At 37.7% G+C, this 27,415-nt stretch overlaps 1 protein-coding gene across 1 annotated transcript; it reads left to right on the forward strand.

Annotated features, from left to right (window-relative positions):
* Positions 1-6,632: 6,632 nt before the first annotated feature.
* On the forward strand, positions 6,633-26,267 carry gabra6b (gamma-aminobutyric acid type A receptor subunit alpha6b). Its single transcript, XM_067377013.1, has 9 exons — positions 6,633-6,667; positions 6,771-6,889; positions 7,212-7,279; positions 7,811-8,031; positions 8,302-8,384; positions 8,469-8,612; positions 8,912-9,064; positions 19,643-19,890; positions 26,013-26,267. The coding sequence occupies exons 1-9, from the start codon at positions 6,633-6,635 to the stop codon at positions 26,265-26,267; spliced, it is 1,326 nt and encodes a 441-aa protein (XP_067233114.1).
* Positions 26,268-27,415: the final 1,148 nt, after the last annotated feature.

A 27,415-nucleotide genomic window follows, 5' to 3' on the forward strand; every position in this document is an offset into this window, starting at 1 on the left:
TACCCTCTGACTAGTTAAGGAGTAAAACTACTTAGACTACCAAAAGAAAACAAATAAACAACAGAAAAGTACACTAACTCCCTAACTAGCCAAAAACAGGAGAAAACTTATTACAAAAATCAAATAGGCACCCACCTCCCTACAGCTTCCAACACGTTTGAGCCTGTAGATGACAGCAACAATGACTAGATGACCAAAACTCAGGCTACAATAAGCCTATTAGCTTTGTGGAAAAGCTTCACCGTCTCACACAATTAATCACAGAGCAACAAGCAGAGCAGGAGAGAAGTACAACACTCTGGAAGGCAGGCTTCAGTTTGAGTAACTCTGGGAGCTTCTTTTCAGCATGCATCCCGGACGAGCCCCAGGTGTGATCAATCAACTAGATCTCTCTCTCCCCAGCACCTAGTAGAGCAGCAGAGAGAGACACACAGAGAAAAGGGAAAAAACCCAGCACACAGGACAAAATATATACACCAATGACACAGTCATGGAACGTAACACTATCTCCTCAAACAGTGCGTTCCTGCCTGGGCTATGCTGTTTCTACCTGTCTTGCATTGCCATACCATCTCTGCTCTCCAACCTCCTGCCAACCTGGGTTGGACTCAGCGGTCGATCTCTCAGCTGGCCTGTCACCATGCCTCATTCCCTTCCTACTGTTTGGACTGTGTTCACCACCTCTCCTCAATATCTTGTCTAGCATCTTGTCCTCTCAATAAACCTGTAACATTCATCCTGTGCTTGAATCCTCCCTCACAGATCCCTGACAGTAGCTGAATTAATATTACAATCAATGAATCTGTTCGGCCACTCAGTACTGATCATCTATCAACTTTTTAGAAAGGATCTTAGCTCGTAACTGTGAACTTAATTGTTATCAGGGACATTGGTTTTATAAGCAGATCAAAATCAATTCGCAAGAACTTGCACACAAATTTTATTTAACTAAATCACAAACACATAGCTAGACTAAACACACACAGACATCCAGTTTATGCATATATATATATAGGAAATGAGAATGTGGACATGAATTTGAATGGTAGCATAACAGGGGAATGGAGCTACGAAAAGAGTCAATTAAACAAGCTGGAAGGACCATCAGTTTCAATACTATAATGCACATTTGTTAACAAAGGGGTTCACAATCTTAGTACTAAATCGCCGTTTAGTGTTCACAACATACCTGCCTTAGCTGTTGAGGAGCCTCCGGATCTGAAGGCTCATCTTCATACTGGGATCTCACGTGACAGCAATCCATAGTATCAGCAGGAAGAAAGAAAAGAACCAGAAGCAGTGTGCGATCTGCACGGGGGTATTTAAACTCTCCAGAAAGGGCAGACCTTACGGAGTCTGCCTGCTGTGAAGATTGACCTTTACAATTGTGTGTTTGATTGCTCCAGACGCTACAAATTATCCAGAAGCAGGTTTCTCAGCATTGACCAATGACGTGGTGTTTGCAGAACACAGGTGGGCAATGCTAAAAATGTCAAAAATCCTGTTGCCGAAAAGGACATTCAGGAGCTACAGGGCAAGATTTTGCACCTGGAACCACACTGTAGGACTGTCATTCCCTCTGTTTCTGTTTGTAGCCGTCACTCAGTTAAACAGCTGTATCAAGTGGCATGACATGTCAGCCTGGGAGCTGTAGCAGGACCAAGTTAAAGGATTTGCTCCATGACTAGTTAAAGGTCTATCAGCTGCTGTAGACAAGCTGTCTTGACCTGTATCCTTGTTATGTCATCTAGGAAATTGTGTTGATGTGTTGTATTTACATTCTGTTGGGTTCCATAACTGTTTGTTATATTGTTTGCACTGCATAGATGGTTCAAACACTGTTTCTTGAATTTATCCTCTTTTTTGTGCTTCACATTGCAGCAGTTATTGGAGTAGAGGGTGTATGTTCTTGAGGGAAAATTGGTGGTGGCCATATGTGGAATGTGACATTGGTTCCTGGCAATTGACATGAGCACGTTGACGTGAGCTGAGGGAATATATTGTGTTGCTCCCTGTTGTTTTAGTTGCAGTTGCCATTAAAGCAAGTGAGCATTCGCATCCGCAAGTGAGACAAATGGAAGACAGCATTTGTAACATCATATGGGCATTACGAATATCAGGTGATGATGTATGGCCTGGGCAAAATGCCTTTGGTGTTCCAGGGCAGACAAGAGGGAGTGATGGAGGGCCAGGCCCGTGAGGTGAAGGTGGGCCTGAAAACCAAGGCAGAACTGGCAGTTCAGAGAGCCAGGGTGCAGCCGGCAAGGCAGGGAACCAGGCTGGAGTTGATGGAGCAGGAGACAACCAAGGCGAAGCAGAAGACCAAGGAGGAGCTGGCCGAGCTGGAGACAATGGTGGAGATAGCGAGCATGAAACCCTAGAGGTACCAAAAAAAAGAGCACAGAGAGTTTAATGGTGGCCTCAATGACCATGACAGGGCAGGAAGAGAGTTCAGAGTCAGCCTCTGAGGCCGTGTCAGAGCCAACAGAGAGTTTAGAAACAGCCTCCGGGGCCTTGAGAGGAAGTACAGTTGTGTCAAAGATGGCCTTCTTAGCCATGACAGGACAGGCAGAGGGTTCAGAGATGGCATCCTTGAAAACAGAACAGGTAGAGTGTTCAGAGACAGCTTCAATTGGCTTGAACTAGGCAGACAGAGGATTTCAAGAGTATATGTAGACATGTGTGTGGCCCAAATACATTAGATATTCGTTGCCATCATAGGCAGTACCAATGAAAGTGGAAGGACCTCCTTAACCACCAGGCTTGGGACCATTGGACTTGGAAGCACTGAGAACACCAGAGTTATATATATACTGTTCTAAAGTAAAATCTTTTTTACCTCTAGAAAAGACTGATTTTTTGGGCTCATTTAAGACATAATAATAAAAGTCCTTCAAAACTGTATCCTTACAGTTCAGGCACATAACTACATGGTGTAGTCATCGATGTTGTTGGTACCTTGCTTGGAGGAATAGAATTTCCTCTGCTGGATCCATTCTGGTCAAGTTTTCTGTAACATTGGTGAAACTCAGAAGTTAGGTAGAGCTGGATCCAAATGCAGAGCAAGATTGAATGTATATAAAATTCAAAATAATACCAATATTAAAAAAACACCAGGGAACACAAGGAGCATAACTTAAAACCAAGTGCAGAACTGAGAACACCAAACAAACAATCATACAAGTACAAGACCTGACAAAGAACACAGGAAACACTGAGGTTTAAATAGACAAGAGCTAACTATCTTACAAGACACACCTGGGAACAATCAAGACTAATGAACAGGGTCAACCAAAGAACAAAAGGACTACAGAGAACAAACAAAGGAAAGGAATGAAACACTTCAACATAAGTCCAGGAGCAAACAGAAATGAAGATCTAGCTTTTAAATGTTCCCTATCCCTGTTGAAAAAACCTGAAGCTGGGATGCTGGTTTGAGCTGGTTCATGCTGGTCCTTAGCTGGTTTGAGCCATTTTATGCTGGTCCTTAGCTGGTCATGAGCTGGTTTAACACTAGCACTACCGGAATTCTATAACTACTAGAACTGCCAATAGCGGTCATTTTGACTGTTCATACCAGACAGCAGTGAATGTCATTTTTGTCATGTTATATTTTCTTCAAAGCTTCTATGGTCATGTTTTATGAAAAATGTGGGGTAATTTAAGCATACATAATATAATATGTTCGTGATATTATTGTGTAAGAGCTACTAGACCTCCCACAAAAGTGCATGCCGCAATTTGCTTTCCGCAATTTGCATCCGGCAAGCTGGAGATCAAAGTTTTTCACCCCAGTTAAAATGTTGTTTTTGAAAGTCAAAATGTCAACAAATATAAAATGAAGCAGAATATTTCGTTAGATAAAAACATATTGTGAATTTTGGAAATGATTACATCTGTCTTTATTCAATACATTTTGACTTTTGGAGTTTACAATGCTTTAGCATTATCGGAAATGTTTGGACCACACAAATCGGAAACAATTTTATGCAGCCTCTAATGAAATCTAGAAAATCTTTTTTTTACGAACCGGAATTATCTCTGAATCACTCTCAGAATCAGTGTCAGACGAACTGTCAAGAGACCAAGAGACATCGCTCTCTGCTCCTTCATCAGACTCTGCATCATCAATGTTCTCAAGCAAGGATAAAACCTCAGTGACAGTCATTTTCTTTCTTGTTGCCATTTTGACGGTAAAGCTAAGTTTTAGCTTAGCAAAAGCATACAAAACTGCCAGAGAAAGGTTGCTAGGCAACAGCTACGCACATCTTTAACGGCGGGAAAAAGCGCTGAGGAGATACAACGCCTGTAATATGTGCGGTCAAATTGACCGCTATGGCCATTCAAGGTAGAAATACTCAGAACTCTTTTGTGTTTTGTAATTTTAATAAAATAACAATGTTAAAAAAAAATTTACATTAATTTAAGAAAAGTCATGGAACTGTAGTTATATGGGTTTTATTTCAACAAAGTTATTACATTGCAAATCTTTAAAATGGTCAAAATGACTGCCTTGGTAGTTCTAGTGTTAAGCTGGTCAAGTGCTGGTCCTAAGCTGGTCCAGGACCAGCATATGGACCAGCACTTGACTAGCTCAAACCAGCTAAGGACCAGCATAAACCAGCTCAAACCAGCACCCCAGCTTCAAAACATACATTACCAGCATATGCTGTTTTTTTTGTTTTTTTTCAACAGGGATGTTATTGTGCGCTACTCACCTCCCTCGTTGTTTCACCTTATTTACCATTGTCTTATTAATAAATGTTCCTTACAGCAGTCTCATCCATCATCCTGATCCTTCTTATTCAAATTATATGAAACCCAAACTTTCTGTGCCAGGGTTAAAATAATGTAGTAGTTTGGTTAAATTTGCTTGATTGCCAAGCAGGAACCTTAAAAGGACTGTTTGTCTAGTGATTCAACAGACAGATATTTACACTTCTAGGTAGATAGGTACACAGATAGGTTGATAAGTACACATCTGTCATCAGTTTAAATACAATGTCACATACAATGTCAGTCTGTGTAACTTTGAATTAATAGTTGGTCTGATGTTCACGCAACTACCTTGAGTGCCATGTTCATATTCCCCCCCTCCATAAACGACAATGGCTACACTGTTATTTACAAAGTGCCATACTGACCAAACAGAGAACATTTGCTTGGGTGCAGTGTTATTGTGACCAGAAGCACAGTATCAGTGTCTGCTGGCACACCTTTACACCCTGTTCATGCTCTATTGACCTGCTCTGCTTTGATTTTGCCTCCCAGTTCTCGCTATGCTTCAGTAGACAACAGGGCTGCCTCTGTTGGTATTTCACATTCCAAAAATTTCATTGTTCAACAGTCATATCAAAAACATCCTCTGCCATCATTATATTTCCTGAAAGCTCCATGATTATCATGTCTGGGTTTGGTATAGATCAAACTGGACTTATTTCATGACGTAACCTAATGGCAACTTCACTTTTCCAAGGTCTTCGATGAAACTGTGGCAGAATTTTAAAAGCTGCTGATCCCATAACACCATGTAATTGTCATTCACTGACAGTGCACACTGAATGGCCATAAAATGTAAGATGAATCCAATGGTGGATGATGGCTTGATGCATCAAAACCCTATGACTGTGGATTAGGATAATGGCTTAGTATTGTTTCAATGTGAGTGATACAGGTTATGACATCAGATTCAAACAGCATCATTTGAATAAGCTCCTGTGGAAAGAGCCATCATGGTGCAGATGTGATCCCATCAATTCTGAGTGTGTGAATAAGGCTATAACAGCATAGAAAGAGCCATGTTATCACCATTGCATGACAGCCGATGACAAGAAATTCTGAGCATGAAATTTCATTGCATAAGAGATTTTCTATCGTATAATCACAAAACAAAAATAAATACATAGTTCATAAAAATATCCACATTTCAACAAAATCCAATAACGAAAACATCTTTCTGCTTAATATTATACATTCTCATTCTAACTGTAAGCTGAAAGTGAAATTTTTCACAACAACTGATGAAATCTAACTATTTTAAATGTTTGAATATTACATAAGAGAAAAACTCTAAATTTATTATTGAAATAAATGCATATGTTTCAGTAAGCAAAGACAACATGCTTTTGATAACACTTTAAAACAACATTCATAAATAAGTAATTGTCAAATATTATATAATGCTTAAAAAACAGTGGTGGTGAATTTAATTATAAATATGAAGATTTTAAGTAAAGTTTAATGACATTTTAAGTATTTGAATGTACATTAACTAATGATCAAAGTTGATATGTTTAAGCAGACAAAATAGCACACCAATCATAGTGTAAATTCAAACATCAGAATATTTCTGCAGTCTTTCTCCTCTAATCTCTCATAATGCTTTATTCGATCTTTGTCAATGTCCTTTGGTTACATCCCTCTGCCTCTTTAAAAGCACTTTAGTTTTCCATCAGAGCGAGTCAGAAGAGGAACTCCACTGAGGAACTCCAGTAAGACTTCAAGCATAAAAGCTTCAGGATATGCACACAAGCCTCGCACCCACACCAGCTCCTTTCGCACACATAAATTATGGGATGTGCAACTAACACCAGTTGACAAGGGGACACTTGGATAGAGAGTGCGCGTAAAGCATGGCTTGGATATGCACATGTTTTTTCCTGTCTTGGTAAGTAGCAAAGTGTTTTTATCTTACTTTGCACATGTGTTTATTTTTCTGCTTTGCTTATTCATGTGTGAAAATGGAAATTAGGTTTTGAGTCTGTTTACAGTATTGGACAGGTGTTTGCAAATCCACCGAATGAGACAAGGATATATTTGGATAACATTACGCGCATTTTGGATAGATTGTTAGATGGATATGACAACAGACTCCGACCTGGATTTGGAGGTAAGCAACTGCTATAGTTACTTAACATATTAAAGTTTTACTAAAGGTAGTTTAATAAATACATTTTATTTAATTTTCACTGTAAATTATTCTGGACTTTGCATGTCAGTCTTCATCAAGTTCATCTTTAGAAACTGCTTTACTGCTTTGTAAGATCGTCATGTTTAAAATATTTGCAATGAGCAAATCATGTTTGTTTGTTTGTTTGTTTGTTTGTTTGTTTGTTTCTTTCTTTCTTTCTTTCTTTCTTTCTTTCTTTCTTTCTTTCTTTCTTTCTTTCTTTCTTTCTTTCTTTCTATTACTTATATTTGAAAAACTATAGGTCCTGTAACAGAGGTTAAAACGGACATCTTTGTCACCAGCTTTGGTCCTGTTTCTGATGTGGAAATGGTATGTGAGTAAAAACAATTACATGCAATCATGCATATAAACCTAAATCCACTGTAATTGCATGTTTTCTATGTCCACTGCCTCTAGTCATGTTGGCCTGGCTTCATTATTCTGACATTTGGGCAGGATGTCATTATAGCAGCTTAGGGATTTTAATCTGGTTGACAATCCCTGACAGTGAGGGTCCCGGCTCAGCTTTCTTTTCTCTGTTACACACTACACTATTTTTTTACAGTGTCCAAAGCCACCTCGCTTGCCATGTGATACACTGTGACAATCCGAAAGACAGTATAGATAAATCTCTGCCAAGATTAGTTGGGGAAAAAAGGATAAAAATACCATTCCTGGTGGTGAATGTTTACCAGCCTGAATCATATACATACCCGATGACACTTTGCTGATATGTTCACTCATACAAAAGTATTGTGGGTTGCTGTTGACAGTTTAGATTCGTGTTTATTTTAAACTGTAGTCATGGAAACTACATGTGAATATTTAATAAAACAATAAAAAAGAATAATAATTTCTTAGGAATACACAATGGATGTGTTTTTTCGGCAAACATGGATTGATGACCGGCTGAAATTTGAGGGCCCCATTGAGATCCTGCGTCTCAACAACCTAATGGTCAGCAAGATCTGGACACCGGACACATTTTTCCGAAATGGCAAACGTTCTATTTCACACAACATGACCACTCCCAACAAGCTGTTCCGCATCATGCAGAACGGAACTATTCTGTACACCATGAGGTAACCTGCGTGCCAGAACATTTGCTCTCCAACTCAAATATGGACTGCACACTTGCTCTCTAAAATTGCAGTAGAAGCTTAACACATTCTCTTACCAGTCCTACTTGTTAATTGTTTAAAATAAAACTGTAATTCAATGTATTCTTATACAACACTGTATACTAAGGATTTTCCTATAAACTCAGACTTTTGAACTCCACTGTGTATAGAGTTTAACAAAATCATCTGTTATTTCACATACATTAAAGGTAACACTTTTATTGTTTTCAGGTTAACCATCAATGCAGAGTGCCCTATGCGATTGATAAATTTTCCAATGGATGGACATTCATGCCCTTTGAAATTTGGCAGCTGTATGTATGTTAAAATGGCACATATTCCCTTTAAATTGATTTACTGGCATGACTGATTTTAGTTTTGATTTGTGCCTAATATAGATGCCTACCCTATGAGTGAGATTGTTTACACGTGGAAGAAAGGACCGTTATTTTCAGTGGAAGTTCCTCAAGAGAGTTCCAGTCTACTACAGTATGATCTCATGGGACAGACGGTGTCTAGTGAGAGGTTGAAATCAAACACAGGTATGATCTTTGGGACATATGAATTAGTGACAAATGACTGTTGTTTTCTGGTGTGCCGAGCATCAGTTCTAAGAGCTTTCTTAATGCCAACCTCTTGCCAACATTTTTTTTTTTTTTTTTTTCCCAGTTGAAAAACTAAAATTTCATTGTCTTGATTTAAATAAATCTTAAACATATATGTTGAATGTGACATTTTTCAAACTAGAATTACTATTTGTTTTTAATGTTTTTCTACAGAATCTATACAGACTCGTTTAGGATTGCCTATGCCACTGATGTCCTATGTCAATCTGTTTCAGGTGAATATATAGTCATGACGGTGTACTTCCACCTGCAGAGGAAAATGGGTTTCTTCTTGATCCAGACATACATCCCTTGCATTATGACTGTGATCTTAGCGCAGGTCTCCTTCTGGATTGACAAAGAGTCAGTACCTGCCAGAACTGTGTTTGGTAAGCCTCTGTTTTTTGCTTCCTTTTTAATTGTTCGTCTGTTGGGCTCACTGCACACGCACTAGTATGACAATGCTAAATGCAAGAGTGCATGGCATTTTATGCATACAAAATTAGTTTTGAAATCCGACAGCATTTTAAGAAACAATAGATCATAGATACCAGAAGGCCGTTCTAAAAGGTAGGCAGGAACATTATGCCTTCTAAGATCATTATGACCTTGTTTTGGCCAAATTCCAATGTATTACTCGAACCAAATGCAATCCTAGAATGTATAGCAACAAGCTCAGTGAGAAAAAAAAAAAAATCCAAACAGTGTACAAAGTGATAAAGGTAACACTTTATTTTAGGGTCTTTTAACTAGTTGCTTATTAGCATGCATATTACTAGAATATTACCTATTTATTAGTACTTATTAAGCACATATTAATGTCTTATTCTGCATGACCTTATTCTACATTCTTAATCCTACCAATACCTAAACTTAACAACCAACTTACTAACTATTTATAAACAGTAAATTAGATTTTTTTTTTAAAGGAAAAATCATAGTTAATAGTTTATATGTGTTCCCTGTACTAAAGTGTTACCATAATAATAATTAATTCAGTGCTGAAAAGTATTAATTAAACAGACTATGGATTATTTAGACTATTTTACCTTTTTGTATGGGCTATTTATTCTATGTTCATTGTTAACTTGCTAATGGCAAATTCATTTGAAAATATAGCTGCAAGCATTGATTAAGGGGCCAAGTGCACTATCTGTAAAAAATGATTAATTCAGCACATTTGTAGATGATTTTAGGCAAAATGGTTGAAAAAATATATAAATGCATTCACTTGTAATATGATTTCATTGCTTATAAATTTTGACCAATAGGTGGAGTTAACACAAAATTAATGTGAACTGGTCAGTGTGGGTTGACAGTGACACACAAAGTTTGTTGTCAGTTTGGCATCATGACCTCAATGAAATTGATATGTTAAATGATAATGGTTTTGTCTATCAACATGAAATCAATAACTTTTTGCTGGCATGGTCTGAAGATGATCTAAACCGAATGTGGTGAAAATCGTCTAGGTCAGGGATGGACATCTCCGGTCCTGGAGGGCCAGTGTCCAGCAGAGTTTAGCTCCAACCCTTATCAAACACACCTGAACCAGCTAATCAAGGTCTTTAGGATTAGTAGAACGTTATAGGCAAGTGAGTTTTTATCAGGGATGGAGATAAACTCTGCAGGACACTGGCCCTCCAGGACTGGAGTTGTCCATCCCTGGTCTAGGTGATCAAAAAAGTAGGTTTTCAAAGAAATTCAAAATTATCTAGACCCAAAATGGCCTATATGGGAAAATTGGGTATTGTTTGCACAAACTGTGCTGATATCTGCAGGTCATGTTTGTCATAACACAAACCAAGTTTGGACTGAATATGCTAAAGCTTTGCTGAGATACAGCCTCACATTCATTTTGGCGTTATTCAAGAACGATTTGACTAGTCAACTTTCACAATGGAAAATTATGTCATATGGTGTAATCAAATGGGAGAAAAAAATGTTTTTAGCCCTTATGGTTCAAAAGTTATTAACATAAATGTGAGTGCAAATATGGACAGTTGGTGGCGCTAGAGTGTTTGAGGTAGAGACTCCAAATTTGCTGTGGTTGATGTTTAGAATGTCATCTCTCTGTGCGCCAAATTTCTAAACTTTCCCGCAAGTGATTCTATGGGCTGGCTTTCACTCAAGAAGAATAATAAGAAGACGATCATTAATGATTACAATTAGGTCCCCTAATTGAGTTTTTGTTGAGTCACTTGAGTGATTTACATGAGTAGCACTCTGGGTTGCCCCCCACTTAGAGTATTCCAAATCCGTCACTCTTGAAGCTCCATTTCAGGTAGGATGATGTTTTAAAAGACAGCAGTCTATATAGGCAGCAGAGGCCAAAGCAGCTCACTAAGTTTTGGAACTGAGCCAGAGAAAGCAGAAGAAGGTGTTTGACTTTTAAGCACACCAGATATGAAATAAATTTGTCTACAGCACAATTTAAAGTGAAGAGTTGTGAAGTGCTTGACTGATACTGAAAGTTCTCACAAAAATTGCGCCAGCATAAATAAACATCAAACTCTTTCTTTGTAAACAAAAAGACTCCAGATAAATTTGCTAATAACTTGATGAGATGATGCACATTTTCTGTTACTATTTCTTTCTGTTACATTCTGCTTCATTATCTTAATGCACTCTTCTTGGCAACTGTTGGCAATGGTCCTAAATCACTTAAAGTGCCTTGGCCCTGGTTCTGTGGTGGTGTAATATAAAAGCAAACATTTTGAGATCCTCTTCCTTGCATTTCCTCTGTTTGTCCTATTTTCCATATATAACATGGGTACATGAAAAGATGACTCAAATTTTCACTTGTGGAAAGAGTATGGAAATATCTTGCATTAAACTTTACTGCATACTAAGAGTGCTAAGTAGTGTTAAAATGTACTTTGTCCTAATGGCTTTTTCAGCTGATTAATTTGTTATGCACAAATGTTTCAAGCAAACTTCTTTGTGGTCTCCCACTTGTGTTTCAATGGGGCTATTAGAATGGGTTTTGGAGCAATTAGGAGTGTATCAGTCTATAACCTACAACTGTAGAATTTATCTTTATGAAAACACATCAGCATTTGAATTTTTGTCTAGATAGGGGCACTCTCATAGAAACGGATGCAAAGATTGAGATATTAAAGATGATTACCCACCAGTCAGTGAAGTTGCCAGGTGCATTTCAGCTTTATTGCCTGCATACGTAAATGGGTTAATTGGGATATGTTCATCTTTTGCTGATAAAGTCACAACTTTAGTATAAAAATGGCTTGCTCTGAGTGAGGTGTTATTTACACCATGTCAGGAGATTAGTTTCTGCAAAGCAAACACCGGCTCATGTGGAGAGGTGAGTAACCTACAGCATGTTTCTCAGTTCTTTCTCAGTTCTGAGGTGAGAGTGCTATGCCTGTGAAAATAGATGTGAAAGAAAACTTAACACAGTGTAAAAAAGAAAAAGAGTAAGAGGTTCTGACAAATGACTTGCTTTAGTAAGTAGAGATGAATAGGTGCACTCACTGTCCATATCTATTGTAGTTTCTCTACATCACAATCTTTTACCACTAAGAGCTGAAATAACCCAAAGCATTTGGTTCAAAGATGTAATTGACTGAGGTTAATTTGGACCGACTTTTTGCCCTTAAAAGCATTCTTTTGCCCCTAGGATTCGTTTTTGTGCCTTTGCTTTCTTTTTCTTTCTTCACTACATTTCTATTCATTCTCAGGATCCATTAAATGGGTTCTTGTATAAATAAGCTCTGTCTGAATATTAAACTTTGATTTGAAAGTGTAGTTGAACATTCATTCTTTTTTTTTTTTATATTAGATTGTGAAGAGAACAGCTTAAATTATATTTATCTGTGGAAGGTATCGATTGTGTAGGGCCATGAAGTTGTGATTGAGCTATATATGTAATATTTAATTCAATAGTTATGAGTGTCAGTTATAAGTTCAGAGTTAGTCAATTGACCTAATTAAGTAAATTGTTTTTGAACATAAAGTTTAACAGTTTCATGACCCTTCTGTAAGGACTCATACTGGACTGTCCTCATAGCAGACACTCTCTCTCTCTCTCTTGAATGTAGTCTCATCTTGAATAAGAAAACTTATCTGATTTCTATCTGCTCAACCCATTGACCATGAGCTGCCCTATACATCACCCATGCACAGCAGTCCAACAAAAACACAACAAGCTAGTCCTGATGTGGATAGGATGGCAGATTTTATCAGCAACACCTTTGCCCTTAAAAGTAGCAGGTTTTGAGAAGGTGGGGTATAGTGTGGTGAAAATGCAAAAAGCAAAGATTGTTTTACTGATGAGATGTCTGATGAGATACTGATGAGATGAGATGTCTGCATGATCGTCCTTGATTGATGGTACCAGGCATGACTTTTTAAATATAAAAATATTTGAGGCTGCATTGCAGAATTTTTCTTTTTTTTAACATATATGAATGGAAAGTACAGTGACAGCATATGACTTGGCATGTCATGAAAATAATGAAAGTTGCAACTCAGACTCATTGGAAATACGTGCCTCTATATCTATATCTACTTCTCTCTCTTTTTTTTTTTTTAAACCCAACAACTTTTATTCTTTTTCTCACTAATTATCATTACGTTGACAGATTATTGAATAATGAAGACGTAATTTAGCACAGTTCCTTGCACAATACTCTGTTAATATCTCAAAACATTTTTTAGCATACCACATGATTTGTAGAGTAACACATTTTGACATTTGCATCTAATAGCCAGGGCTGAGTTTCCCAAAAGCATCGTATAAGCCTAAAGGCTGATTTATACTTAAGCGTCGGACCTACGCCGGAGCCTTTGCGCCATAGGCTAAGCGTCTGTTTTCATTTACAGGGAGTGCAGAATTATTAGGCAAGTTGATTTTCTGATCATATTTTTTTTCCAAGCACATTTTACCAATTCCAATCCACATCAATCTTAATAACTACTATTAATATTGTTTTTAATCATTTATAAGTGATATATAATTGTTCATGAAGGCTGGAAATGAAGAATGCCCTATATTCAGGTGTGCAGAATTATTAGGTAGGTCGTTGTCCGCGTCGACGTGCATGCAGACCACTAGGAGGCAGTGTACGCGGTCAAGGCAAAGGCCGAAGAAGAAGCAGCTTGTCATGTACATTGTCAGAGAAGCTTACAAACAGAAACGGCAGAGAAGCGGCAAATAGGTAATGACTTTTGTTGCAGTTTGACTGTATGTGTCTTCTGAAACGGAGTGTTTTTTAATTCATAGTGAAGTTGAAAGTGCTCGTTCTTCTCCGAGTGCTCCGCGCCATTTTTTTGTAGCTACGGCGTACACTCGACGCGGAAGTATAAGTCAGCCTTAAGTTGATCGTAGAGACCACTGGTGGCAATTATTCTATGATCAACTTTGGCTTGCAATGCTTCTGGGAAATGCAGACCAGCTCCATATGGCTTTTTCTAACAGTAAACTTGTTTGGTAGCACCTGTCAAAAGTTTGGCAATATAACTTTTTTTTTTTCCTTTTTGAAAGAAATCTCTTATGCTTACCAAGACTGCATTTATGTTATCAAAAATATAGTAAAATAGTAATATTTGATGCTTAGAAACATTTCATAATATTATTATCAACATTGCAAACAGTTTTTTTTTTTTTTTTTTGCAACGTTTTCAACATTGATAATAATAATATGAAATGTTTTCTGTCCACCAAATCAGGACACTAGAATGACTTCTGAAGGATCATGTGACACTGAAGACTGTATGATGCTGTAAATTCAGCTTTGTCACTGTTTGGATTTATATAGGCAAATGCTATAGACTCTGTGACTGGATCATTATTAGTGATTATTATGTTTCTAGCATGTTAAATGTTTGGCAACAGTTCTTCTAAACCTAACTGATGGAGTGTGTAGATGACAGGATGACAATGTCAAGATTCATCAGGCTCAAACTGTGGAAGAATTCTTGTGTGGGAGCATGAAGAATCATTTTCACACATGAATTGGCACATCTGAGTCCAGACCTTAGATTCACTGAAAGTCTTTGGGATGTGCTGGAGGAGACTTTACAGAGTGCTCACCTCTTGCATTGACAATACAGATCTTGACCAAAAAATTATGCACCTCTTGATGGAAATAAATGTTGTGATGTTATTTACATCAAGAGGTGCATCAATTTTTGGTCAAATATATAACATGCTAAAAACATAATAATCACTGCAATTATTTTCCGATCATAAAGCATTTACCTATTTAAATCCAAACAGCGACTTTTTTTTGGCCGGGCTGTGTGTATTATTTGGAATCATTTGCTTTAAACAACAATAACAACAAACAAACTAATAATATTAAAATTATATTAATACAAAACATGTATTTCTGCATTAATTTCAAATGTTTTGGGTACTTTAGTTTGATGTTTGTGTCAAAACAGGTAGGTGGCTTGTGTCACATGACTGAAAAGAAAGGGTGTGGCCACGCACATCTTCACACTCACAATGCCCACTTCTGCATTAAACTGAGAGAGCTGGAGAGAATGGCAGAAAGGACATGTAGCTTGGTGTATTGCTAATTTGCACCTGCAGAAACAACGACATCAAAAAAAATTAGAAACTATTAGAAAGTGCTTAATGTTCTTTTTTATAAAGTGTAACTACATTTTTTCATGCAAGCTTTAAAAAAATAAACACTATTTTGAAAAACCAATTTCCAAAACACATTGCCATTTAAAAAATAATCAGTATCAATTATAAAATTGTAATAAAAGGTCAGTATCATATTGAATTTAAAAAAATATGGTATTGACCATCTCTAATACGTACAGCAACAATTAACAGATTTATGTTAATCTGTTTCAGATAAAACTGAACACCATTTAGCACCATCACTGGACATTTCACTTTGATATTGTAGCTTGAAATTTTATATATACACACCGATCAGGCATAACATTATGAGCACCTTCCTTATATTGTGTTTTTCCCCCTTTTGATGCCAAAACCGCTCTGACCCGTCGAGGCATGGACTCCTCTAGACCCCTGAAGGTGTGCTGTGGTATCTAACCCAAGATGTTAGCAGAAGATCCTTTAAGTCCTGTAAGTTGTGAGGTGGATCCTCCATGGATCGGACTTGTTTGTTCAGCGCATCCCACAGATGCTCGATTGGATTGAGATCTGGGGAATTTGGAGGCCATTGTGGTCATTGTTGTGCTCCTCGAACCATTCCTGAATCATTTTTGCTTTGTGGCAGGAGCATTATCCTGCTGAAAGAGGCCACAGCCACCAGGGAATACTGTTTCCATGAAAGGCTGTACATGGTCTGCAACAATGCTTAGGTAGGTGGTACGTGTCAAAGTAACATCCACATGGATGGCAGGACCCAAGGTTTCCCAGCAGAACATTGCCCAAAGCATCACACTGCCTCCGCCGGCTGGCCTTCTTCCCATAGTGCATCCTGGTGCCATGTGTTCTCCAGGTAAGAGACGCACACGCACCCGGCCATCCACGTGATTCATCAGACCAGGCCACCTTCTACCATTGCTCCGTGGTCCAGTTCTGATGCTCACGTGTCCACTGTTGGCTCTTTCGGTGGTGGACAGGGGTCAGCATGGGCATATGCAGCTCCATACGCAACAAACTGAGATGCACTGTGTATTCTGACACCTTTCTATCAGAACCAGCATTAACTTCTGGAGCAATTTGAGCTACAGTAGCTCATCTGTTGGATCGGACCACATAGGCCAGCCTTCGCCCCCCACCTGCATCAATGAGCCTCGGCCGCCCATGACCCTGTCACCGGTTCAACTCTGTTCCTTCCTTGGAGCACTTTTGATAGATACTGACCACTGCAGACCGGGAACACCCTACAAGAGCTGCAGTTTTGGAGATGCTCTGACCCAGTCATCTAGCCATCACAATTTGGCCCTTATCAAACTCACTGTATAGAAACATGCCAGTTTATTGCCTAATGGCACTTGCACCGCCGCTTAAGGCATACGTCACATACCAATCAAAAGGTTGTGTTGGCGCCATCACCTTTCAGATTTAGCAATCTTCAGAAAGCAGTTTATCTGTTACCTGTACAGAAGATTATCTAGCGTTCCTCTGTCACATTTTAAGAACAGTTTTTCTATCTCCTCTTGATGAGTTTTCGCAAGTGTGTGGCTCTGTGTCCTTGATTATTCATTGGAGAGGTGCAGACAATAAAATGAGGCAGACCACTCTGAAACGGGATGGTGTAACCATGCTGGATAGTTAGCAGAACCAGGCAAGAAACATTCGTCAGAAGTTGCCAAACATGAGACCAGAGGTGCCAGCCGATCTCCGACTGCACCTTGACCTGTAAGATCGACTGCCAGCGACCAGCCAGTAGGGTTCTCACTGAACAGCAAAAACGGTCTAAGATAGCATGAGACACAAGTGAAACAAAATCATATTGTGAGCCTGCTGGAGGTTTAGATGTGCGCTCATCTTGATTGGCACATAAATTGTCTAGAGATGCTAGCGTAATGCCTGGCTCTCAGGAGATTCCTTCCGTACCTACAAGGCTTGTCATTTGTTGGTCAGGACAGACAATACATCAGTGGTCTCTTACCTGAATCGTCAGGGAAGGTTGCACTCTCGCCCCCTGTGCAGTTTCTACTCTAGGCCCATAACAGATTTTTGTTCATCAGGGTGATTCATGTCCCAGGACATCTGAACCTGGGGGTAGATTTACTCTTGAGGCAGGGACTGAGGCTCAAAGAATAGAGGTCGCATCCCTTAGGTGCTGAGCATGATATGGCAGAGATTCGGTCGAGTGGATACTATATTTTTGAAACAAAATAGTTTTACAATGTAATGAAATTAATAGCACTCTTATTGAAAGAAATCTGCAATTTCGCCAGCTATGGGGTTAACTGGTGCAGTTTTTTTTTTACTAGACTTTCCACTGGACTGTACGACATTAGGATTAACCGTATTAATCATGATGTTGTTTTTACTAATATACTATATTAGTATTTTTGCAATATTCTAAAAATAAAAAATAGTAATTGTTAAGAAGACAAGGTGAGCGTAGCTGATCTGAATGCAGCAGTCACTTTATTAAACAAAAGAAAAGAGAATGATCCAACATGGGAAAACTACGTAACCGTGTACTCCGTTACAGCCAACAACAAATAATGAGTGAATGAATAATGAAACTGAGGAAGTTATATTCTCAACTAACCAAGGATCCAAACGATGAACAGTCCATAATGAAATGATGAGTAACCATGACAACCAGTGATAAACATGCTAGAAACCATGACAACAGAAAGGAAACAATGGAAATAATGAAAATGTGAGTAATGAAAAAGGTGATTGAAAATGAAACAGAACGTGAGAGTAATACTTTATTCAACTTTTAATAGAAAATCTCATCACGTTTTCTGATGGTTTTGTCTGTAGTATAGTTTGGTGAAAACATATGCAATATGCAAACGAAATAAATATTTATGTGGGGGAGAAAAAAAAGGGAAAATTATTAGAAAAAAAACAAAAACAAAAAAACAACACAGAAGATTTATAGTTCCAAACATTAAGAAACATGAACTGAATGAAATATAGAAAGGCCATTCTTTGCTCATAAAATAAAAATCCCTTGCCTTTGGGTTATCATTCTATGAATATATTTTATTAAATGAAACAACACTTTTCAATATCGTGAAGCTTGTTAAATAATGTTATCTGTCATCTTTTGGACAAATCACTTTGAATCTCAAAGGCTTTTCAGTCCTTACTGAACTAATGGCTATTTATCCTGCAGCTATTCCATGGGAGTTCATGCAGAGCTTTGAGTAAATGACCTATTCAACAGAGCCAACACGCACCAGCGGACCATGGGCCTCTATAATCCATTATGAAATAACTGTACCCTCCCCACCCCCCACCCCCACAAATGTATCAAAGCTCACTAATATGATACACAGAGACCAGACATAATAAAGTTCTATTGCTTGTTCTGGCACAATCATTTTCACCATTCAATGTATGGTATAAAACATAATTGCCCTCCAAAATGTTTTGACGCAGGACAGCAATTATGAGTAAATATTCTGTCATCTTTACAGGAATATAATATGAAGATTGTACCATTTGTCTTTAGCAACATTGTGCAAGTGAAAACAGATATCTATTGGTACAATATGCGTCACATGAGTAAATGTGTCATCATTTTATAATTTCTCCATTTTCACAGTCCACTTCAAGTCCACAGTCCATTTTTAAATGTATCCACTTCGGAGAGCATCTTCAAAAAGCTCAGTTTTAGCAGGACAATGATGCTGTCTCAGTGCAGACAGATTATTGTAGACATAGCTAAAGACACAGAACCATGACATTTCTCTTGTTGGAATCAAGGCATTGTTTAATCACAGGAACTAGCATGAAACCAATTTCATAATGCAGATTTCACACTCATTTCAGGATGGTTAAAATCCACTAAATGGATCTAGGGTTCTATATAGAACTACAAATAACCTTTTTTCCCCCCCTAGGACTAAGATTTCCTAAGATTTTATGATAACCCTGGTGTGTTTTGGTTTTACAAATTGCAAATGACCAACCAATTGACTTATTGGCCCTCCTTTAAATTGTAGTAATACATAAACATTTATTTGAAATAAATAAATATATATGTACTTCAAGTATATGTCATTGAATTTGTTTTGCTTTTGAATGTATCGTTAGCCTGATGAAAAGTGTTTACATAAAACATTTTATATGCTCATAGAAAATTTTCATATTTTTACATTTTCCAAATAACAGCTTTTCACAGCTCAGATTTTGGGTGTTATATGCAGTTGAGTAAATAATTAAAGAATTTTCAATTTTGAATGAGCTATTCACTAAATCAGTGTTTTTAATTACTGGTTAGGATTAAGTTAAACTAATGATGTTTACTAAAACTTCATCTGAAACCTGAAAAGAAATATTTGTAAACTGTTTGTTTGTTTTTATGTATTCTCAACAGGCATCACCACAGTGCTAACCATGACCACACTGAGCATTAGCGCCCGGCATTCGTTACCAAAGGTCTCCTACGCCACCGCCATGGACTGGTTCATCGCTGTCTGCTTCGCATTTGTCTTTTCTGCTCTTATCGAGTTTGCTGCTGTCAACTATTTCTCCACCTTGCAGGCCAATAAGGAGCTTCGGCGGGCCAATATGGCCTGTGCTGCGGCCGCAGCAGCGGCCAGAAGTGATGGAGAACTTGTTTCGGTAATTCTTATCTACATCTTTGTTTCTCCATTAATTCCAGCCTCTCTTCTTTCTGACTTTCATGGCTCACTCTCGTTTTAGCTAATAGCAAGCACACTAGACGAAAAGAGACAGCCAGTGGCCTCCTCAACCATTTTGCTGCTGTAGATTATATAATCAGTTAAATGTAGCAAAACATCCAAGCGAAAGCATGCCAGGCTCAAAGCGAGGGGATCTATCCTCTGTGTCTTGATTGCTCTAGGGGTATACACAATGCCTTAGTACTCTTGCCACGAGGAAGTAAATTAACGTGTAAAGTCACAGTCACTCTTCCATTGCATGTCATTGATGTCACAGGCATAATGATCAAGTCTGTGGCTCAGTTTGGTTCGGTTCCAAATTCATAATAACTCATTTACAAATGCATTATTAATAAGCAGTTGTAACTGCATGAATAAAAAGGGTGACTTTAATGTAATACATGTCAAATAGTGAGCCATTTTTAAACTCATAAATAAAATGCCTAATAAATATATTTATTCATACTTATTTCACTCAAAACCAGATTCCTGATTTATTTCATGTTGCAGTAAAATTATTATTATAGTGAGACTGAAGGATGTATTTGTAGTTTTCTCATTAATATCTCATGACTCATGTCACTTTTCTTACTATGTTGTTTGTCAGAAGCTACTCTGTATCTTACCCATGATACTCTGCAAAAAAGGTCATGATGCCTATCCACAGCAATGAATAATAAAAAAAAATCTTTATTTTTATTTTATAATCTTTATGTTAATGATATATAGATATATATATATATATATATATATATATATATATATATATATATATATATATATATATATATATATATATATATATATATATATATATATATATATATATATATATATATATATATATATATATATATATATATATATATATATATATATATATATATATATATATATATATATATATATATATATATATATATATATACAGCTATGGAAAAAATTAAGAGAACACTTAACATTGATTTCTGAACTTGGAGTGGTCTCTTAATTTTTTCCATAGCTGTATATATATATATATATATATATATATATATATATATATAAAATGCAATTCCATTATTAGATACATGTGACCTTTAATGTAAGGTGGACACCTATGAACCATTTATTCGTGAGATATAAACATGAATAACCTGTAAAAGTGCACCTTAGTGTAAAGTGGACAGACAAATAATTTATTTATTAATTATTATTGCACACACAGAAGAGATTGTATTTTATATATATTTTATTGTTGATGCACTATATCAGTTTAACTTTAAACTTGAAACAAAAATAATTAAACTTTAAATCTAATTTAACAGTTTTTCAGTAATCATGAAAATCAATGAATTAATGCACCATCACATAACATTAACATATTATTAAGCAATCAATAATTATATTTGATATCATGATAAAGCCCACTGTAACTTGAGTATTTGGCCATCCACACTGCAGTACCTGGTATTAATACATTGAAGTAATAATAATAATAATAATAATAATAATAATAATAACAATAAAGGTTTATTTATAAAGTGGCTTTCCCAAGCTCAAGGTCGCTGTACATGGAGATAATGATGTAAATGTCATCAACAAGATACATGCATATATACATACATACATATACACATTAACACACAAAAACTAAATAGTAAAATACTAGACAGAGGGGCTGAAAATACTTTTAGTTGTGATTGAAATGAGGATATAGTAGAGGTGTCGAAGAGTTAGTGGAAGTAAGTTCCAGAGTTCATTGCACTGAACGATTTATCACCCATTGATGAGAGACGAAAGCGAGATACAGTAAGCAGTTTTAAGTCAGATGACCAAAGAGAGCGAGGGAGTGTATAATAGTGCAACAGTTCATACAGATAGTGGGGAGCAATATTATGAAAGCCTTCAAAAGTTGAAAGGAGAATTTTATACTGAATACGGACAGAAACAGGCAACACATGTAGATTATAGAGCAAAGGGGTAATGTGTTCAGACTTCTTGGCTTGAAAAAAATGTCTCTAGCAGCAGAATATTAATCTAGTAATTGTTTTAGCAGACAGCCAGCAACTCTAGTTGAGTTTCAGTGTCTTTGAGGCTGAGAACAGGCCACAGTCGGGTAATATTGCAAAGGTGGTGAAATGCAGTCCTGGAAATAGAGTTTAGATGAGATTGAAATGTAAGTGAAGGGTGAACCCAGATTTTTAATATTTTGAGTTGGAATTAATAATGCCCCATCAGTCAAAAACAAAAGTTCAGACTTTTTAAAAAAGGAGAGCCTTGAGGGACACCTTGAGAGAGAAGTTATGGACAGCAGTGAATAACTGTGAGATAGGATGTAAACCAAGAAATGGCACTACCCGTGATGTCTATAGCTGAAAGAGGAGAGATAAGTATGTGATGGGATACAGTATCACAAGCTGAAGTTAAGTCAAGCATGATGTGAACAGTAAGATAGCCAGAATCAGCAAATAGAAGGCTTTGGCAATTTTTAGCAGTGCAGTTTCAATGCTATGGCCTGATCAAAAACCAGACTAATAGGGATCAAGAAGATTGTTATCAGAAAGATGACATTGCTTAGAGGCAACAACTTTTTCTAGCAGTATAGAAATGAAAGGTAGGTTGGATACAGGTCTGAAATTATTCATAGCAGAAGAATCCAGTCCTGATGTCTTCAAAATAGGAGTAACAGCAGCAGTTTTTAATGATAGAGGAACAGACTCAGAAGAAATAAAGCAGTTGATCAGGTGAGTAATAGGAGATGAGATTATAGACAGGCAGCCTTTAAGAAGCGAGAAGAGAAGTAACACAGCGATTACACATATAAATATAGAATCCAGTAAAGTCACACTATTAGGACTGTTCCAGCATGCTCTGAAGTAAAATTTTAATCTCACATATCCTATAAATAAATGCTTCACTTTGTGTCCACTTTAAGGTGTACTTTTACAGGTTACAAACACTTATAACTCATGAATAAATGGTATGCAGGTTTCCACCCAATAAGGTTCACAGGTAACTAATATCGGAATTAAAATTTTCATTATTAATATCTCATCAAGATATGGTTGTGTTCGTGTTTTTTTTTTTACAATAAGGATTGATACTTTCATCAAATAATTCGTTTTTATACATTACTGTGGATAGGCATCATGACCTTTTTAAATAGCTTCTAATAAGCAACACTGTAAGAAAAGTGAGTAATGAGATATGAATGAGAAAATTACAAATACAACATCCTTTAGTCTCACTATAATAGATCAGTTTCATTAATGTAAAGTGTTACAATTTATTCTTATCCCAGTTTAAAAACTCTTGAGGCTGAACACTGTGGCTTTTTTAAAACAAAGACCTTCTTGCTCAAGCAATTGCAGCAGATTGGGGTAAGAATACGTCATAACTGGGGAAAAAAAAAAAAATGTGAATGGGAGGCAGTAGGGAAAGGAGCAGTAAGGTGTCTTTGAGATAAGTCACTATTTTTGCAATTCTTTCGATGACACTACTGTGCAGAGATTACACATATCACCGATAAGCATTTTTGGGGTTAAAAATCTTAAATATGCATATATGATGGCTCTTTTGGAGAACAGTGCAACTGTGCACATTTATAAAATACATATGGAGAGCCAGGGATATGATGCAAGTGTGTGAATGTCCCATTGCCTTGGATATTTAGCCTGAGTTAGCTGTTGCCTGTTGCGGTGTCAAAAATAGCTGCGGTATTATAGCAGCGTGAGCCAGGTGCTCCCTGGGCGATTTCACATTGCAGTAGGGGCGACACAGTGATCTGCAGCTGACACTCACAGCTTGGAAACCTGCTCAATGATGGAACCGAGTCAAAGCAGTTGCTCAATGCCAAAACGTTCCAAAGCCGGAAAGGGGCTAAGGCACTGCAAATAAAAGCCCTAAATAACCTTATTCAGTCAAAGCAAAAACTGATTTAAACTCATTTTACAGATATCATTAATTGTCACCCATCTGGAGAATGTATATACCTTTAAATACATAAACAAACAGCCTTTCTTTAGTATTGATAGTAGACTAGAATCGGAAAGAACAACAAGCCAGGATTTGAATTTGTCCCAAAGTGCAACAACAGTGCATATCAGTGTGCTGCTCACAAAGCTAAAGTGTTTATGTGAGGTTTTCATGCTGTTTTATGGATTTTTAGTTTGTTTTACCTTGTCATGTGTTCTGTTCCTGTTTCCTGTTCCCAATCATTATTTGTTACCCTAGTTACAGATCATGTTCATTACATTTTTCTAGTTTCTCATTATCTTGTTTCCCTTGTGTATTTATTCCCCTTAGTTTCTTAAATTCTTTTCCAGTTATTGTTTTAGTTACACTAGGCTTTTTTTGTTGTGCTTTATCCCTTGGATTACTCCTGATTTCTGTGTCCTGTATATTACCTTGAATAAAGAAGCTGTACTTAGATCTTGTCTCAACTACTCCCTACCACAACGTGACAGAATAACCAACCCAACAAATGGATCTAGGAGCAGCAGTCACTAGCCGTCATCACTTGGGACTTCCTCTGTTGGAATACTCCATCCACATTTGTGAGTTGGCTTATTTCTCCAAGTTTAATGATGCCAGCCTGAAGACTGTCTATTGGGCCAGCATGCAGAACAGCCAGTGGGTGGACTTGCCAGAGATGGGGATCTCACTTGGAGGGAGTATGTCCTCACCTGTTTGGAATCTGCCTACTCGATAGTGAAGTGTTCCTCGGACCCATATCCAGAGCCCACCCCTGCCATGGACCCAGAACCCATCCAGCCCTTCACCACACCCACTGCAAAAAGCTCACCGCAGACTCAGATTGTTTTGGATTCAATTTTTGGAGTCAGACTCCACCTGGTTTCACCCCGAGCCATCGAGACCTGGACCCCACCTCAGCTTTCTGACCCATCGGCTCCAACTTGGATCCACTCTCCCTTGGGCTCCACCGGGCTCCCACGTCTTTCTGCCTCTGCCTTGGTTCATTGTCATTTTAGCTTTGACTCAGACTTCCGGGTCTCCAGTTACACCTCAGCCCTTCACCCCTCTTGCTCTGTCGGGCTCCTCCTTCCCTCTGGTTCCACCACTGTCCACACTTCCAGAGGCTCTGCCTCGGTCTTCTGAGCCCCTGTCTCCAATTTGATTCAGAGAACCTTTGGCTCTGCCTTGGCCCTCCTGTCCTATGGAGTAACCCCAGGTCTTCGTCTCCTCTGCAACACACGGGTCTCTCCCACTTACAGCTCCACCTCAGTCAGACGGGCTCCTGGCTCCATCATGGCTCATTCCTCCATCGTTTCCACCGTTGCCCTTTGTCCTAATGCCTCTGCTTTGGGTTGCTTCCTGGCTCATCCCTCTGTCATAACCTCCCTGGCTCCTTCCTACAAAATGTGCTCCCTGGCTCCACCCTCCAGTGTCTCCTGCTTGGTCCTTCCCTCTGCCTTATTCATGTTCCCCCTAGCCTCTCCACCAATTAACTTGGTTTCTGTTTTTCCCTCTCCATCCACTTAGTTGTAGTTTCTGACTATGTGCGTTACCTGTTTCTAGTTTAGCTGCTCATTATCTTGTTTCCCTTGTGTATTCATATCCCTTAGTTTCTTCAGTTCTTTTTTGGTTAATGTCTTAGTTACACTAGGTTGTTTTGTTGTGTTTTATCCCCTGGATTACTCCTGATTTCTGTTTCCTGTTTATTATCTTAACTAAAGAAGCTGCACTTAGATCCTGCCTCACCTACTCCCTGCCACAACATGACAGTTTATTAGTGTTGATACAAATTAACTTTTTTTTTTTTCCAGCTTTATCATCTTTACGCACTGTTTGAAATGCAGCTAATTCCATTTTCCTCTTTTCAATTTTTTTTCTAAGAAAACCTAATAAATAAATACATATTGTACATATTAAATTAGATATCATTTGCTTGTTTGTTTGCTTCCACTGGAGCAGCAACAACAACAACAAAGACACTGTAATAGAATTTTCTATATTCTCATACTACACCAGCTGCAATGTTTCCCCTGTTTCCCATCTTAAAAATGCAAAATGTAACTGTTTGCATGTTCTTATGTCAAAAATTAATCTCTCTGTGTCTAGAATCCTCTAGACCCTGGAGGTGTGCTGAAGAAAAGGCTGAACTCCCTCTCCCAAAGAGATGCTACTGACAGGTTCCCCAGGCCGCCTCAGTGTGATTTCCATCAGCAAGGTTCCACTGTCCCTGCCAACAACATGCTGATAGGAACTAGTATTATTGACAAGTACTCACGCATCCTCTTTCCTCTGTCCTTTGGGGCCTTTAACTTGGTCTACTGGATTGTCTATCTCACCAAAGACACTATGGAGTCCAGGTAGGGATCTGCTATGTTTGGTAGAACTTGCCTTTACATTCTTTTTAAGAATATAAAGAAATAAATACCTAGATCTGTTATGAAACTCTAGATGGCACAGGCTGATTGGTCCTTAACTCAATTTGGTAGTGATCACATCATTATTTACATAGCACAGCTGATAGGTTGCTGTTGCATTAGTGGCCAATGAGCTTTGGCTCAACATTCAAATACTGGTAGTGTTTGCTGTTAGCAGTCCACCTTCTCCACCTCCACCATCTGCTACAGGGGTTCTTTCATATATGTTATATGTGCAACAGCAGCATATCTTATATGCTCACAGCAATGTCAGTCTCGCCACTTGCTCTACAGCAGTAGCGTAGCAGATCTATTCTGCCAAGACCAAATACATTAACATTGCCATATCCATTATCAATCCAAACTCTCAGAGAGTTGTCATGGCATAACTATTGAATTGACAAAAACAAAAAAAAAAAACAGACGTGGGTGGGGCTTTCACAGGACGTTCTCAATATAAATTACATATGCATATTTGGTTCCCTGTGTAGTTATTACTTCACATGCCTTGTATAACTCATAAAATAATTATTTTTAATACAATTATAACATTTATTTAATATATTCTAATTGTCAGAGCCGATAGCCTCACATGCAGTGCTTCGAGATTAAAACAATAATACTAAATGTTACATAAAAGACAAACAAACAAACAAACAAACAAAAAACATTATTATTTTTCAGAGGAACTTTGAGTACATGGAAGTTGAAAGAAAATATTTACTGGCTGAAAATTGCTTAAACAACTTTTACTATGCATACAAATGCAAATCTGTACAAATGATAAAGAACACATTAAATGCTTGCCATCTCTGAGAGAGAGGACGACTGAGAAATATCATGCAGCCTATCATATTGTATGAGGTTTAAATAATCTAAATAGACATATCAAGTAGCTAGTAGAAAATATGTATGATTCAGCATCTTAGTTTATACTAATCTTGACAGAGAGCTGGTTTCTGAGAGATGGCAACGCCGGCGCAGCACTTTGATTTGCGATCGTGCTGTGCTTATTTAATTCATTTGTGTATCCTATCATACAAAGCTTAAATCATTTAATAGACATATCAAATGTTAGAAAATGTGTATGATGTA

The sequence above is a fragment of the Chanodichthys erythropterus genome, chromosome 22 (assembly GCF_024489055.1).
Source record: "Chanodichthys erythropterus isolate Z2021 chromosome 22, ASM2448905v1, whole genome shotgun sequence".
In the NCBI taxonomy this organism is placed as follows: Eukaryota; Metazoa; Chordata; class Actinopteri; order Cypriniformes; family Xenocyprididae; genus Chanodichthys; species Chanodichthys erythropterus.

Coding starts and splice junctions, on each gene's coding strand:
- gabra6b (XM_067377013.1), top strand. CDS start 6,633: ATGGCTTGGATATGCACATGTTTTTTCCTGTCTTG. Junction 6,668..6,770: donor ACATGTTTTTTCCTGTCTTG/GTAAGTAGCAAA, acceptor GTCTGTTTACAG/TATTGGACAGGTGTTTGCAA. Junction 8,385..8,468: donor CCCTTTGAAATTTGGCAGCT/GTATGTATGTTA, acceptor TGCCTAATATAG/ATGCCTACCCTATGAGTGAG.